A 17,362-nucleotide genomic window follows, 5' to 3' on the forward strand; every position below is an offset into this window, starting at 1 on the left:
TGTACAGCCCATGGATTAATGGTTCTCACCCTTCCCATGCATCAGTCACTTAGGGAGCTTGGAGCACACAGATTGCTGGGTCCCATTCTCAACATCTCTGATTCAGAATGTCTGAGATGGGGCCCGAGAATCTGCATTTCTGATGAGTTTACAGGTGATGCCATTGCTGTGGGTTTGGGGGACGCCTCTTGGAGAACCACTCCAGAGTTGACCTTGCTAAGATCTCTTATAAAGCTTGACTTTGAGCTGAAGGAGCTTTTCATCCGTGTGGTTTCTATGCCACCAACCTAGACACCCCTGTGAAACCTAGTTCACCTCTTTTCCCCTAAGGCTGCATTTTAAAACGCACACTGATTCAGCAACATTTTTACTGAACTATAACAGAGCTCTGTCGTGGAATAAGCCTACTTCACATGTTAAGATTCGCCGGTTTATAGATTTTCTTTTAAGGTCTTATATTTAGTGTGGCCATGACTCAAACCTGCCCCGAGGTCAGAAATCAAAGGTTCGTGGAAAGTGGTTTTCAATTAGACATGGAAGTAGAAAAGTCTGACTTTAATTAAATGTAACATAATGTGTCTTCATGTCTAAAGTATAATGGAAGACAATATTACAATTCCTTAGCAAGAGACAAGGCCAGAAGCACACTGGGAGAAACTCATTGATCAGTGCCAGCCGCTTGGGGGCAGATGTCTCATGGGCTTTTTAGGGTCAACCAAAGAATTGGAGAATAACTTTTCTGAAATGCTGTTTTCGCCTGGTCTTACTGGGACTGCTCCCATATACACGTTCTATTTTCTGGTCTTCTTATCTAAGATTTCTAGAAGAGTCATTTTAAATTGTGATAAGACTTTGGAATGTAGCCGTTCCTTCTAGAGCTTGTGGTCCCTGATAGTTCTGTTTTCTCTGTTGACAGATCACCGGCCGCAGTGCCTGTTAAGAAAATACCTCATGACCTTTGTTTATTCCCTCACCTGGACACCACAGGTAATCAGTCCCATTTAGGGGTCTGCGTGCTTTCCCTCTTTGCAGCCAGGAGCAGAGACATATATATGTTTCTAGGTCGATATGAATATATCTCCACGTTGAGCCTATTCTGTTTTTCCCCATTGCCACTCATGAGCAGATACGTACTTTTTAAAAAGAAAAATTTCTGAGCTAATTTCTCTGTGGCTTTTCTTTTCTGCTTCGTGACCAGTAGCTCTAGACAGCTCTAGCATACAGGAGGAGGGTTTATGTGTGACTTGCAAATTAGGAGCCAAATAAGGGCTGCGTGTCATGGGGGAAAGGGAAGAGTTGAGAGTATCATCTCATTGGGCAGTTTGGTTTTTTTTTTTTAATATTTTATTATGGTTCCATTTGCATTTTTACACTTGCTATTAGGATTTAAGTTACCCCTGGCTTTTGAATTGTTCCTTAAAACCCTCTGTTTGAAGAGCCGGTTGTGAACAGTATATGTTTTTTAATGTGTAAAGCCTTATATCTTACAATAGCCTTTGAAAATACATTTGTGAGCTACCCTCTGGCCATGAAGTCTGGTAATAGACATGTTTGTACGTTGTCATACTTGATTAAAAAGTCTATTCTCTAAGCCAAAATGAAACTTGCTCTGAATTCCAGGATTAAAACCAACATGTCTTGGACGAATCCTACTAGTAGATTATCTTGGTAGTAAAGAGCAGTTCGATGAGTAAATTTAACTAAAATTTTATTTTTCTACAGGTCTGGTAATCTAAAGGCAAAGTAATCCTACCAAAAATTTCCATGTAAATAATGAAGCCCTGGACTTCATTATTTTGCTTGTTGTTTATAATTCAAACTGAATGGTTTTAAAAGAACCATGCCAGCTACCGTTTCATAGTCTATAATTGTAATATTACTTCTTTTCTATCCAGAAGAATAACATTTCTGCCTCCTACCTCTGCTGGTTCTTAGTTGAAGTCTTTATGAGAACAAGTCTACCTAGAGTGTTAAATTACCATCCCAAATTGACAGCAGTGGTTTTGCAGAAGTTCCGCTGTGGGTGTTGCTTAGCCTGGAGCTTGGGTAGAGTCAGGGTGGGGTGGTGAGTCCCTTAGTCAAAAGTGAAACCTCATTCTACATTTATAGATATTAAGGAGTGTCAGGCCCAGAATGGTGGCTCACGCCTGTAATTCCAGCACTTTGGAAGGCTAAAGCAGGCAGATTGCATGAGCTCAAGAGTCCAAGCCCAGCCTGGCCAACATGGTGAGACCTTGTCTCTATTAAAAATATAAAAAGTAGCCAGCCATGGTGGTGTGCACCTGTAATCCCAGCTACTCGGGAGGCTGAGGCAGGAGAATCACTTGAAACTACAAGGTGGAGGTTGCAGTGAGCTGAGATTGTGCCACTACATTCCAGCCTGGGCAACAAAATGAGACCCTATCTCAAAAACAAAAGAAAAAAAAGTTTCTTTTTTTTTTGAGATAGAGGTTTCTTGCTCTTTTCACCCAGGCTGGAGGGCATTGATGTGATCTCAGCTCACTGTAACCACCACCCAGGTTCAAGCAATTCTTCTGTCTCAGCCTCCCAAGTAGCTGGGATTACAGGTGCGTGCCACCATGCCCAGCTAATTTTTGTATTTTTAGTAGAGATGAGATCTCACCATGTTGGCCAGGCTGGTCTTGAACTCCTGACTTCAGGTGATCCACCTACCTTGACCTCCCGAGGTATGAGCCACCCCGCCCGGCCAGAAAATAAATTTTAGATTGAGATCTTATCATTTAATGATTCTGCTTGTCCATGGCATTTTGAGACAGCAAGATCAGCAGCCTTCCCTGTTCCCTTTCTGAGCTGAAAGAAGAATATGGGTAATGTAAACTTAAGCTGCAGTGAGGTCTCCTTCAGCTTCATTAGATTGGCAGAATGGAGGAGCACTGTCGGAACCAGTGCTGGCGTGGATATAGGACTACAGGAGCTCTTCCCTGGTGCTAATGAACGTGTCAGTGGGGTAGTCACTGTGGAGAACAGCTTGGCCATGTCTAGTAAAACTGAAGATACAGATACACAGACCTGTGGCCTAGCCGGTCCACTCCTGTTACACACCTGAAAGACTCTCTTGCCCACAGGCAGAAGATTTTCACAGTTGTATTCATGAAAGCACTGTTGACAATCCTGAAAAAGTAGAAACAACTAAATATCCATCAGTAAGAGGCTAAACACCTAAATGACGATATGTTAATTCAATAGAATCAAATGAAGAAGCAAAAAAATGAATGGGCCAGGTGTGGTGGCTCACGCCTGTAATCCCAGCTCTTTGGGAGGCCAAGGTGGGTGGATCACAAGGCCTAGAGATTGAGATCTTCCTGGCCAATATGGTGAAACCCCATATGTACTAAAAATACAAAAAAATAATTAGCTGGACTTGGTGACACGCACCTGTAGTCCCAGCTACTCGGGAGGCTGAGAGGAGAATCACTTGAACTAGGAGCCAGAGATTGCAGTGAGCCGAGACTGCACCACTGCACTCCAGCCTGGCGACAGAGCGAGGCTCTGTCTCAAAAACAAAACAAAACAAAAAAAAGAATGAACTTTTTAGATCCACATCTACCAACTTGGATATATCTCAGAAACTTATTGTTAAGCAAACAAATGAAATCTTGCGGGAAATCATTTGTGGAATATGTTTTAAAATATCATATATTGCTTGTAGGCACACGCATGCTTCTCTGTGTGTGGTTGACATGCTTGTGGATGATGAACACTAGATTCAGGGTCATGGTCACCTCTGGAAGTACAGGTTGGGGGTGTCACTAGGGTGAGTGACATGGGATTTCTCTGTGTAGTTGGTGTTTTTGACCTTGAACTACACAGTGGCTCTGGAGTGGTCATCGTCTTGGCCTTTGTGTCTTTTCATGTGTCTTGAATATTGCATCATAAACAGAAATATTTGTTTATATGGTGAAAAAAATAATCCGAATTTTTAAGGTATCCTTAAGAATATAAAATGTCCTGCCAGGCACAGTGGCTCACTCATGTAATCCCAGCACTTTGTGAGGCCAAGGCAGGCGGATTGCCTGAGGTCAGGAGTTCGAGACCAGCCTGGCCAACATGGTGAAACCCTGTCTCTACTAAAAATGCAAAAAAAATTAGCTGGGCATGGTGGCATGTGCCTGTAATCCCAGCTACTTGGGAGGGTGAGGCAGCTTGAACCTGGGAGGTGGAGGTTGTAGTGAGCCAAGGTCGTGCCACTGCACTCTAGCCTGGGTGACAGAACGAGACTGTCTCAAAAAAAAATAATCAATAAAATAAAATGTCCCACTATTAGACACAGAACCTTTTTCTCAGAAGAAGACAATCATCCGTTTTTCTCTGCTGCTCTGTTACAATTTGGAGGCAGAGTGAGGCCTCCTAAGTACAGTTCTAATGACACTGGTCATCACAGTTGCTGTGTTCATTTTGGGATCCATTGCTTTTATTATGCCTGACTCCCCATCAGCCAAGAGCTCAGACAGCTCTGTGTGGTCCTTCTCCTTGACCGTGTGGATTAAGCAAGGGTCTTGGGTTCCCCTGGGGTCTGGGGTTGTGGTCCTAAGCATGGGCTATGTTGCTCTCCCCTGCAGGAACCGTCAATGGGAAATACTGCTGTCCTCAGCTCTTCATCAACCACAGGTGTTTCTCAGGCCCTTACCTGAACAAAGGAAGGATCGCCGAGCTACCTCAGTCGGTGGGACCAGGCAAATGCGTGCTGGTTCTTAAAGAGGTAAAGCCATGCACAGTCACCTTGGCTTACTTTAACAGGATTTTTTAAAAAGCTGTGGGCCCAGTTTCTGAAGGAGGGACTAGACATCAGAAGCAATTCAGTTAACATTTACCAAGACCTTTCTCTCCATCCTGGGGGCTGAAGCCAGAGATACAAAGATGGAAAAATGATGCTCTGAAAGGTTCCCCATCCGGTGGGAGGGATGTACATCTGCCTCCCCTCGAATTAAAGGAAAATGTGGCACTAGATTTGAATGAAGTGCTTTGGGAAGACAGAGGGAAGACTGTGTTTGGAGCGAGGACCTAGGACTGGAGTTGAGGTTTCCAGAGAGGTAAACCAGCTTGGAAAAGCACAGAGGACGTTGTAAGGCAGCGTACAGTATTATCACTGAGAATGGTGCCCCTTGGCCAGGTCGTGGTGCTGTGTCATCTTTTTTTTTTTTAATCCATCTCTTCCCGGCACCTGGTACTTGCACACGGGAGGTAACGGTGAGTATTTTGAAGTGTGCAGGTGCTTTGATGAGGGTTGTGTTATGGGTCTCATCCAGGCCTATCACCTGGAGGCTATGGCTCCCCATTTCTCCTGCTGCCTTTGGGTGATGACCTGCAGAGAGAGGTGAATCCTGAGACTGTTGATTAAGGCTTCTTCTCCATTGCATTTTTCTAGCATAGCCTCAGACAGTGCTTGGAGACAGATTGGAAATTTGGAATAGTTTCCAAACTCTCCCTGAAACTCTATCTCTGCTCTTTTCTTACGCACATCAGTGCTTTCTCTGAAGAAAGGGGATACCAAATGGATATTCTTTATTGCCACTGTACCAAGATGAATGTTTCTTAAAATTCTGCAGGCACAGCCGGGTGCAGTGGCTCACGCCTGTAATCCCAGCACTTTGGGAGGCCAAGGCGGGTGGATCATGAGGTCAGGAGTTCAAGACCAGCCTGGCCAAGATAGTGAAACCCCGTCTCTAAAAAAAAAAAAAAAAAAAAAAAATTCTGCAGGCACAGCAATCCATTGATCCATTGAACAAATGTTTGCTAGGCAACTTTAAGGAGCCAGGCATCATCGGAAGCATTGGGTTAAAAAAGGAGCAGGCTCTGCCTTCTGCCTGTTGGGGTTTCCTGCTCTTGTTGGGGAGATGATATAACCCTCAGCTTGATGTGCAATTGGAGGTTCAAGAGAGAGAGACAGGAGCACAGTGCCCTGGGAACAGAATGGAGGAGAGAAGAAATAAATGGCAAGTGACATTTGATCTGGCTTAGGCAGAGCGCATAGGACCTTGATTGCACAACATGGGAATGGCCGCACAGGTGGGCATTCAAGGTGTGTTCCAGAAAGGGGAGTCAGGAACTTAGAGTGGAGATAAACAGTGGCATAAAAGGGTACATTAGATTTTGAGAAGAAAAACAGAAGAAGCTGACCTGCCCTGATGATTCAATGTGAGGTTAGACGGAGCAAATTGGACGGGGACTGCTTGTGAAAGGCCTTCTCTGATATTTTAAGTGGTTTGGACTTGAATCTATGGCTGGGGCACCCTCGGAGGAATGCCAGATTCAAGCTTTCCCTCTACACGAGAGCCTCTGTGTGGTTTCAAATATCATTTCACTTAATGAGAAAGAGGCCGTTGAGCAAAGTCAGAGGGCATTTTTGCTTCCTGGTCATCAGTGGTATTTGTAGTTAAATACGTTTATATTAGAAAAAACATCTGCTTGAGAGAGGAAGCCGGGGTTACAGTTTAGAAGAAACCTGTCAGAAATCGATGAGGCTATTGTTGTGGTCATGTATTCGGGAACATGTAGAATGTTTAGCAGGTAGTCTCTGCCCCACACCAGCATCCAGTCGAGTTGGAAAGATGAGTAGGTCAATAGAATGTAGCCACGTGGTCCCGGGTTCTGGGGCAAGACCTGGCACGCACACTGTGAGATCATACCGTAGGCACCTGCGGTCTGTGGGGACCGCAGAACCGGCAGCCTGTCTCAGATAGGGAAAGGAGCAAGAACAAAGCTGGGGCATTCAGGGTGCAGGGGACGAAGGAATGAAGAGGAGAGGATGCTCACAGTGCCCGGAATGTGCAGACCACGTGGGATGGACCCAGAAAGGGCCCTGTTCGTGTTGAGAGTCTCATGCAGGCCTGGCCGTGGTACCACGCCCTTCAAACACATTTTCATTTAGTGGCAGAGTAGAGCTGCCTTCATCGTAAATAGCTCATTTCTGCATTTGGCATCGTGTCTTGAAATCAAACAGTATGCATCTCACTCAGCCTAAGTGGTAAGTAGATTCCATACATGAGAAATTTACAGCTAAAGAAAATGGCTATTGAGTTGGGAGGGCCACACCCTGGGAAGAGCTCTGCAGTGTGGTTCAGCGGCAGGACGGCCGGTTAACTCTAAGCACATAAGTTGGCACAGATCCAAGATCCTTGCAGATATTAAACTCAGTCCAAACAAATCAAGCCAAGATTACACGTACGAATTTCTGCCACCATTGGAAATAGGACCCTAAAGAGAGAATTGACTTTCTTCCGTCTGCTGCAGCTGTCAGTCTGTGAATGGATTCTCACTAGGGCGATGTTTTCTGCCTGTATCTGTGCCTGTTTTTGTTGTCAGTGATAGGATGGGGACACAAAAACTGATAAAAGTAGGGAGAGCCAATGGGCTTCTTTGAAGCTGCCTCCAAGCCTGTTTCACGTGGCATGTTCTGTTGTTGAAATGAGATCTTCCTTTATCTGCCGGCTCTGTTAACAAGCAAGATGACCTTGGCTTCAGCCTTCCTTGAGGGGCTGGCTGTTTTACTTTACTAAATGATTTTTTAAAGTCAAAAGTAGTTATCCCTGATCAATTCTCCGATAGGTGCCAGCAACTAAATTTAAAAGCTAGGCCAGAGCAGTTTTCTAATGACAAAACTAACTTTTTGCTGATTTGAAAAACACATATGGCAGGAAGAAAGAAACAAAACAAAAACGTGAGTTCCGTGAGTGCAAAAGAAAAATGTAAGTTCCACCAAGCTAATATTTGTGCTAATGCTCCTCTTTCAGTACCAGAACCTCTGTGGCTTCAAATTTCATCTTAGTTAAAGAGAACGAGGTAACATTTTGGGAAGCTAAGGTGGGCAGATCACAAAGTCAAGAGATAGAGACCATACTGGCCAACATGGTGAAACCCCGTCTCTGTTAAAAATATAAACATTAGGCTGGGCGCGTTGGCTCACGCCTGTAATCCCAGCACTTTGGGAGGCCGAGGCGGGTGGATCATAAGGTCAAGAGATCGAGACCATCCTGGTCAACATGGTGAAACCCCATCTCTACTAAAAATAAAAAAAAAAAATTTGCTGGGCATGGTGGCGCGCGCCTGTAGTCCCAGCTACTTGGGAGGCTGAGGCAGGAGAATTGCTTGAACCCAGGAGGCGGAGGTTGCAGTGAGCTGAGATTGTGCCATTGCCCTCCAGCCTGGGTAACAAGAGCAAAACTCCATCTCGAAAAAATATATATACATATACATAAACATTAGCTGGGCATGGTGATTCGCACCTGTAGTCCCAGCTACTTGGGAAGCTGAGGCAGGAGAATCGCTTAAATCCAGGAGGCAGAGGTTGCAGTGAGCTGAGATTGTGGCACTGTACTCCACCCTGGAGACAGAGGGAGACTCTATCTCAGACAAAACGAGAGAGAGAGAGAGAGAGAGAACGAAAAGAAGCCAAGACAGGGTGAGTTGGATGGAACTCGAACACTTGTGTATTTAGAAGATGTGCAGTGACAGCGGTTTACCCCTATCTGTTCTGCTAGAAATAGGCAGTGTCTGGGGGTGTGGATGCAGACAGGGTATTCAGCATGTCTTCAGCAACGTTCAGTGCAGGCTGCAAAGTCCAGTTCTGGGCTCCGTCTGAGTGGGCTGCTTTATGAGAGAGGACGAAGTTTCTGGCAAAAGTGGTCTGTAATGCATGTCTCTACTCTCTTCATGAATATTAGAGTTAAGTGGAGTTTTGAGGGACCAAAACTCTCCGGCCTCAATTCAAGGGGGGTGCAGCGAGGGGAGGTAGGGGACCTGGGAGCAGCTGGACCCAGAGTCAGTCAATGATTCATTCAGGTCCAGGCATACCCCATAAGCAAACTCAGAACAGAGCAGGCCTTGGCATGGAGGGGCAGGCCCAGTGGCGACCACCCTCATGTGCTGGGCCTTTTACAGCATGCCTGTGCCTAGTTGCAGGGAAGGTGGGACTTGTAAGGCACAGGCAGTAGTGATGGTGTTTATCCTATCACATTTCCATGCTCAGTAGGGTCATTGTCCATTGGGATCATCTTTTTGTATCCCAAATCCTTCTATCCTGTGCCTCCCCCAGTGTGCCAGGGTCCTCAAAAGAGAGATAAACTATGGATCTGTGTTGTATCAAGAGACTGGTCGCATCCTATGACCAAAAGACTCTTGTCAGCTGCTGTGTTCCTTGTGCATTGCACAAGGAGTTCAGGAAATTTTTGCCTTGTAACTTACACACCATCTCATGAATCATCAGGCCTTTAGTTCTCACTTTATAGACAGTGTGTCAGGCTGGTGTCTGTGTGTGAAAGAGAAATCAAATGAGTGAGCCAGCCTGGGCACAAGAGACCAATGGGGAGTGAACAACTAATGTATTTACTCGTGTCCATGGGTCCTGGAGTGACCGTTTCAGACACAGACCCATGATGAAGGGGAGAGCAGACCAGCCAAGCACTCCTGGCAAAAATGACTCTGAAAACACCCGCCTGGGCAGGGCGATGGAGCTTCTGCCTTCACAGAAACTCCAGACATCCTGGGGACAGCGTCCTTGGAGAAAATCCCAGATAGCTCTCGGAGACTTGGGGAGCCTTGTGGTTTTACTTAGAATTGATTTGGCTCAGAATACCTCAGTTACATTAGGTCACTTCTGTTTTTCAGAAAAAAAGAGAAACATGCCTTTCAGGTGGGGCTTCTGTGGGAGTCCCTTTGTGGGTTTTCTGCAACAGTTTCATGGGTGCTGAGCAGGCAGGGGCTCCCCGATTGTGTTCACTCGGAGGAAGGCCTGGCCCGTGTCATGGGTGCTGCTTTTTGGTAGCCCAGGTTCAGGAGGTTAAGAGAGGAACATTTATAGAAGGGAAATCAATGAGCTGTAACTTTCTATAGAAAGGTAGAAATAGAGCTCCTGATTTTCTCCTCTCTTTTTCTTCTTTTGGTACTTAAAAGAAGGGTTTGGAGAAAGCCCCGGGAAGCCTGGGCATGGAGGATGCTTTGCAGTGAGGCGCTTCTCGGGGCTGTCTTTTGGCTCTAGTGTAACTCTCCACCCCATTCACTGAGATGCTGGTGAGACCAGGGTACTCAGCTGAGGTCCAAAGGCTGAGTGTGAAGGAGCGGAGCAGCAGGATCGAAGAAGAGGTGCTGCACCCCTGGACGAGAGTGTGGTGTCCCCCCCTCTGGCCCTGAGTCAGAGATGCCTGACTGCAAAGAGTCATGGGACCTCCAACCCCCAAAGGACTCAAGTGGCTCCTGCTCACCTGCAGTCTTGGTGGGGTCTGGCAGTTTGGGATTTGGTCTCAAATAACAAGCTGAGTCTGTCTTGTTATTTGGTCTAAATAACAGCTGAGACCAACAGAAAATCCCCATTGGACTGGGTTCCCCACTTTCAAGTGGGGTCTGGCAGTTTGGGATTTGGTCTCAGCTGTTATTTACTGTTTAGATTTCTGCCCTGTGGTTGATTCATTAAGCGATTTTTCTCCGTCTTTTTGTGTGGGGTGTTTAGCTCTCACATTTGGGGAGTCTGTGGTGTGCTGTTTGAATGTCTCTTTCATTGTGTAGCTCTGAGCATTTGTCCTGGGATGTCACTCACAACAATTTTAGTACCTGCAAACTAGAAAGCTTTCTAGTGAGAAACCTGAATGTCAGCTGCCCCAGGCAGCCTTCCCCCTTCATAAACTTCATAGTGGGAGAAGAGCTTTCCTTCTTCGAAGCAGCCGTAAGTGTGTCGGTAGCATCCCGGGATTGTTGAGGCAATGGGAATGATGGCCTCATATCAAGGACGTTTCCAAGTGATATTGGACAGAGGGAATGTCTTACCCAGCTGACATCAGTGAAGTCGGTCCTCGGAATCAAAGACAGATGCAGACAGGCCTCTTGAAGATACTCTGTTGTGTTTTTGTTGCTGCTGTTTTAAATTTATGCTGAAGGTTAGTTCACCCACTAAGAATAATGTACCAAGCTTGTGGGTGGATATAAACTTTAACACACTCACATCGTCAGTGTGCAGAGGGAAGGTTGGCAAAGGGAAGGTTGGCAAAGGAAAGGTGCACAATTTTTTTGCTCGTAAGGCTTTTCTTTATTATTTTCCCATAGAGAAGACAAGACACATTTGATGAACTTTCTCATCATAGCGTAGGATAAGATTTTGTGGCAATGAAAAGCAATAGAAAATGATAACTCCTGACCCTCCGTTCACATAGATTATATGGTATCAAACACTTGAAGTGAATTTGTTGTCAATTTTTAGATGAACAGAATAATTTTATCTAATTTCAGAACCCATATTGAAATTATTGAACCAATACAAAAAATATCTATTGAGCACCTCTTCTTGCCAGTTATAGTTCTATCTACCATAGATACAGCAGCAAACAGAATGAAGTCCCTGATTTCCTGCTGCTTATGTTATAGTAGGGGTGGATGGTGAACAAATCAACCAATAAAGGAATACTTCTATATTAATAATAAGTTATCTGTGAGAGGCCAGAGAATGAAGGGAGCAATGTTCTGTGTACAGAGGATGCTCAGCAGAGCCCTCTCTGATACAGACTTTGAAGTAAAGACCTGGATGGGGAGGGATGGGATGGAAGGATTTCCCCAGGAAGAGAACCATCCTAGGTGAAGAACAGAGCAGACGAAAGGCCTCATCTGACCTGTGGTTGAAAGGATTACCCTGGCCATTGTTGGGAGGTGAGGCTCTCAAAAGGTGAGGTGGAAGGCAGGGAACCCCCTGCTGGCAGAGTAAGAATAGAACCAGAGCTACCCAGCCTTCAGCCGTGTGTCCTCACGGGGCATCTGGATAAGGTAGTTTCAGGGACATGGTGGACACAGAAGACCCCCATTGGATTGGGGCTGAAGAAGAGAAAGAGGTATTGATGAGTGTAGACCTATTCTTAAGGATTTTACTGTAAAAGAGCTGAGAAATGAGGTGGGTGGATTTATTAGTCCATTTTTACACTGCTGATAAAGACATATCTGAGACTGGGCAATTTATAAAGGAAAAGAGGTTTAATGGACCACAGTTCCACGTGGCAGGGGATGGTGGAAGGCAAAAGGCACGTCTTACATGGTGGCAGGCAAGACACAATGGGAGCTAAGCGAACAGGGAACCCCTTATAAAACCATCAGATCTCATGAGACTTATTCACTACCACGAGAACAGTATGGGGGAAACTGGCCCTACGATTCAGTTACCTCCCACAGGGTCCCTACCACCACACATGGGAATTATGGGAGCTACAATTCAAGATGAGATTTGGGTGGGGTCACAGCCAAACCATATCAGTGGAGGAAGATGAGAGACACCTAAGGTCCTGTTAGTTTGGGGGAACAGGTTCCCTGCTACCCTCTCTGATCAAGAACGTAATGAACTGAACTCCAGTGTTTTGCAAAGCACAATAATTCAGTCTAACTGTGGCTAGTCATAACAGCTGTCCACTTAGTTATTTTCATTAGGTAACTATAATACATTACATTGTCATGTGCACAGAAATTATTCAGCTTACAATTACAAAGTTTTATAGAGAGCTTGTTGAATTTGGAGACAGATGATGTGGCATCGAGAAAAGCCAAGGAAAAAACATTCAATATCAGATGCTTTTTATAATTTAATTGCTGCCTGCTCCCAGGCTGAATTGAACTCCAGAAGGCATTTTCTCTTCACAGTCACAAAATGCATCTCAGTATGCAGCAAATAACGTGTAGCTCTGGGGTTTTCTCCGCAAAACCCAATGAAAAGAATCTGTTTAAATTTTATTGTCTGTTGATAAACACTGTGTACGTTATTGCAGTCAGTTCTAATTAGATTTATTTCTAAACTGAGCTTCTGTAAATTGTACTGACAGTAAACAATAAAATCAGATGATTATTCTAATACAGAAAACACAAATACAACAGAACTGCTGGTACCGCCTTGTCTTGGCTTTTTAGCACCTTAGCAAGCCACATTCTCTCGGTGGTTAGTTTTGAGGCCCTTGAAATGTAACAAAATGTTACTCAGGCAAAGAAAAGGCAGTCGCTGGGCTGACTGCATAGTGTAAAGTATTTTAAGAGCAAATCCTTAGTTACAACTTGAGAAAAAATTGTTGTTTTCAGAAGTAAATCAGGGTACAAACCAAGCTGGTCACATTCCAGAACACGGCAGACCCGTGAAAACCATGACGTCCAAATTCCAGCCACATTCTCCCATCTCCTTCCATTTATTTTGTGATAGTCTCCATTAAAAAATCGTAGGTGTTTAGGCACTAATGCCAGTCTCCCATCTCACTCAGCTGTTTTTCTTGCTTTCTCAATGGTATTTTGCTCTGAAATCTGAAATGTGAGCTCCATGTCTGGCGCGGTCCTTCCGACTTCTGCACTGGGACAGCCTGCAGGAGGCATGGGCACTGTGTGCTCCCCTGTCTTGTTCCTGCTACCTCTCACCCAGTGGAGCTTCACAGAGAGCCATTTCATGGAACTCCACACCATAGGCCTCTGCTTTGCACTCTCACATTCTCTGTAAGGTCTCTATCCAAATAGCAGCAGCCCGGGAATGTGTCAGAACTCATCAGTGTCCATCATGATGATTCGCTTTTTGAAAGGTGAGCAGCTTCAGGCTCTGAGGTCCTCGCCATTTTCATTAGAGAAGCTCATTGAGGTTAACAGGAGCATTGTGTCCCCCAGGTCAGCAGTTGGGACTCTCAGAAATGCCTGCTCTTTCTGAACCCTGTGGTATACACATGCTCGCTTTCTTGGACTTGGGAGTGAGGTGTGGATCAAGGAAATATGACCTTGGATGGCACTAGGTGTTCCAGACTTGCTTTTAAAATATTCACATTTCATGCAAATCAAAACTACATTGAGATACCATCTTCCACCAGTTAGAATAGTGATCATTAAAAAATCTGGAGACAACAGATGCTGGAGAGGAAGTGGAGAAATAGGAATGCTTTTGCGCTGTTGGTGGGAGTGTAAATTAGTGCAACCATTATGGAAGACAGTGTGGTGATTCCTCAAGGATCTAGAAATAGAAATACCATTTGACTCAGCAATCCCATTACTGGGCATATACCCAAAGGATTATAAATTTTTCTATTATAAAGACACATGCACACGTATGTTCATTGCAGCACTGCTTATCATGGCAAAGACTTGGAACCAACCCAAATGCCCATCAAGGATAGACTGGATAAAGAAAATGTGGCACATATACACCATGGAGCACTATGCAGCCATTAAAAATGATGCGTTCATGTCTTTTGCAGGGACATGGATGAAACCAGAAACCATCATTCTCAGCAAACTGACACAAGAACAGAAAACCAAATACCACATGTTCTCACTCATAAGTGGGTGTTACATGGACACAGAGAGGGGAACATTACACACTGGTGTCTGTTGGGGGTTTTGTGGCCTAGGGGGGCGATAGCAGGGGGTGGGGAGGTTGGGGAGGGATAACCTTAGGAGAAATACCTAATAGGTGACAGGGGGATAGATGCAGCAAACCACCATGGCATGTATGACAATCCTGCAAGATCTGCACAGGTACCCAGAACTTAAAGTATAATAAAAAATATATATATTTACATGTCAGAAGATTGCCCTAGTATTAAATGTCCATGAATTGAGCCTGCAAGAGGGGAGTTTCACACAACTTGTTACCCTCCTTGCAAGCATCTGAAGCCTCTCCAGAAGTGTTTCATGAGTGATTGTCTCCGTTTCATTGGTTCCTTACGAAATCTTTAAAAATAGAAGAAATGTTCAGTAGCCTATCCAACTGAAGAGTCATCCTGTTGAAGTACAATAAATTGCTCTTTGGTGAAAATGGTTCAGCTTTTCTGCAACTAGAAGAGTTAATGGGAGTCTGCTACCCCCTCTAGAGAGGGGTTCACACTTTTCTAGCCAGACAGATTGGATTTTACCACTCTTTTTGTCCCTGGATGGTGAAACAACTCAGTGTGAGCCTGGGAAGTGTTCTATCAGACTTAATCACAGTTCTTCATTTAATGTGGGGATAATGGCGAGCTCTTCCTAATTGTCACTGGTGTGGTTTTCAAAGTGTCCTCGTGTTGGTAGGAATGAATGCAACTGCAGCTCATTCTGCCTGTTTTTTCCCCCAAAAAGGTTCTTAGCATGATAATCAACGCAGCCTACAAGCCTGGAAGGGTATTAAGAGAATTACAGCTGGTAGAAGATCCCCACTGGAATTTTCAGGAGGAAACGTTGAAAGCCAAGTAAGTGTTTTCAGTTCTGGAAAGCAAGGGTTTTTGTAATACTTCGCCCACTACTCTGAAACTTGTCACTTCTCTTTGTGACACAGCCCTGAGAAACGGAACAAACCGAAGGATGTTCATTCTACATTTCTATGGACGACATGTAGATTTCTTGGTGTTTTTGCTGTCCAGTGTTGCCTTAAGCCTTAGGATTCCTAAGGTGAAATAGAGATGTGCCTAATACTTTATTATGTTAAACATTCAGCATAAAAACTTGGTACGTTTCAGGACCGCTAGATTATTTGAGCAAAAGGGGGAAAATTATAAAGAGGATATCCCTTATCATTATTACACCATGTTCATAAACAGCTCTTCATTTTTGATGTTATAAAGACTATGCTAAATGCAAATGCTCTCTTTTCTGGCAGTTGACTGTTCTAAAAGATAAAAGGAACCAAGGCATGTTTGGTCTGGGTTAAGTAAATGGCAGTGAAATCAGGGTTGGCATAGAGTCAGGTAGCTTTCTTTTATTTGGAAATAGGCTAATTGGAAAGGTGACATTTTTGCTTTGCTTTAAGTTTCTTGACCTCTGAAATTGAGAGCAGGAACTGTATCAATGTGCTTGAACTTGGTGGTTTAGGTACATAGAAAAAGGTCCGTTTGTAAGATAATTTTATGTTGAATAATTGTTTAGAGTGCTTGACAGGACTTTTTTTTTTTTTTTTTTTTTTTTTTTTTTTGGGACAGAGTTTCGCTCTTGTTACCCAGGCTGGAGTGCAATGGCGCGATCTCGGCTCACCGCAACCTCCACCTCCTGGGTTCAAGCAATTCTCCTGCCTCAGCCTCCTGAGTAGCTGGGATTATAGGCACGTGCCACCATGCCCAGCTAATTTTTTGTATTTTTTAGTAGAGACGGGGTTTCACCGTGTTGACCAGGATGGTCTCGATCTCTTGACCTCATGATCCACCCGCCTCGGCCTCCCAAAGTGCTGGGATTACAGGCTTGAGCCACCGCGCCCGGCCTTGACAGGAATTTTAATGTTCATCTATGGGTTTCAAATAGAGTACGTTTTAATAGTTGGCTTCTTAATAATCATTTAGATGTAACATGTGAGAAATGACGGTTTTTAAAAAGAGTAAACCACTTTTTACTGGCTAGAGGATCTCCAAGCCTCCTTTAGAGAAGGCACCTGCCCTATTCATAGTGAAAATTGAGAAATATTGAGTAATTTGTATGACCAGTAATATTTTCCTCTGTAGTTAACTCATGCTAGTGGTGACCGAAGATGTTTAGAGATTGCGCTGGCACTCAACATTCATTGCCAGCCATCCACTTAGCATTCCTGGTGTCATTTTTTAACAACGCTGGGGGTTTTAGATTCAGTAAAAGTCATTTATGGACTAATCATACTCTGTCAGATCACAAAAGCATAAGAAAGTATATGTAGATAAGAAGAGGGTTTATTTGCAGAAAATGGCAGGCCGATGAAAGATGCTGCTATATTTCATTTCCTTCTTTCTCAAGAAATATTTAAGTGAGCTTCACCTATAGCTCAGAGAAAAACAAACAATTTTTTCTAATATTTCATATTTTTCTACTTTATTTAAAGAGATCGTTGGGGGTAGTGGAACATTTTCTTATAAGGTTGTAGTAGTATTGGGGGCAAAAAACATGAGCAAGAAATCCTTCGTATTTGAAAACATTTCTGCAGAGTTCAGTACAGTCCATGTATACCTAATGGACATAGGTATAATAAAAGTACAAAAATCTTAGATCCCATTAAAATCTCCCCTGCCTCTAAATAAGCCAGAAACTCGCTCCAGATCCACAGAGAGAGGGCGTTCATTTTGCATGTGTTTGCACTCGTTTTCATGTTACCAGGTCGATCAGAGCTTTTTATTAAATCCAGCCTGATACAATCAAAACAGACATGGTGAAACCTGGCTCTGCTGAATTGTAAAAGCAGCATATTACCTATTATATCAAACGTGACAGAAAGTTCCACAGCAACATCTTACACAGCAACTTATAATGAGAAAATGTCTGTCTGAATGGGGTTTCAACTGTACTAGATCATAGCAGCGTCTCAAAGCAGCTGCTAATGATGACAGCTTTACAGTCAGTGGGAGCTCTCCTGCTCTGATACTGTGTGTTGAGTCACCTCTTTCCTTCTGATGTAAAATGACAACTTTTTAGATCTTGACAACTTTGC

At 44.1% G+C, this 17,362-nt stretch overlaps 1 protein-coding gene across 7 annotated transcripts in view; it reads left to right on the forward strand.

The window, feature by feature from the left end:
- Positions 1–17,362, forward strand: part of SFMBT2 (Scm like with four mbt domains 2) — a 245,501-nt gene that overhangs the window by 201,650 nt on the left and 26,489 nt on the right. For all 7 annotated transcript variants that reach the window (XM_017521225.2, XM_017521235.2, XM_017521222.2 and 4 more), the window contains 3 exons: positions 917–987; positions 4,581–4,720; positions 15,061–15,170. In XM_017521225.2, the coding sequence (XP_017376714.1) occupies positions 917–987; positions 4,581–4,720; positions 15,061–15,170 (321 nt within the window). The remainder of the gene's footprint in view (positions 1–916; positions 988–4,580; positions 4,721–15,060; positions 15,171–17,362) is intronic.

This window comes from Cebus imitator, unplaced genomic scaffold (assembly GCF_001604975.1).
Source record: "Cebus imitator isolate Cc_AM_T3 unplaced genomic scaffold, Cebus_imitator-1.0 Scaffold20, whole genome shotgun sequence".
NCBI lineage: Eukaryota > Metazoa > Chordata > Mammalia > Primates > Cebidae > Cebus > Cebus imitator.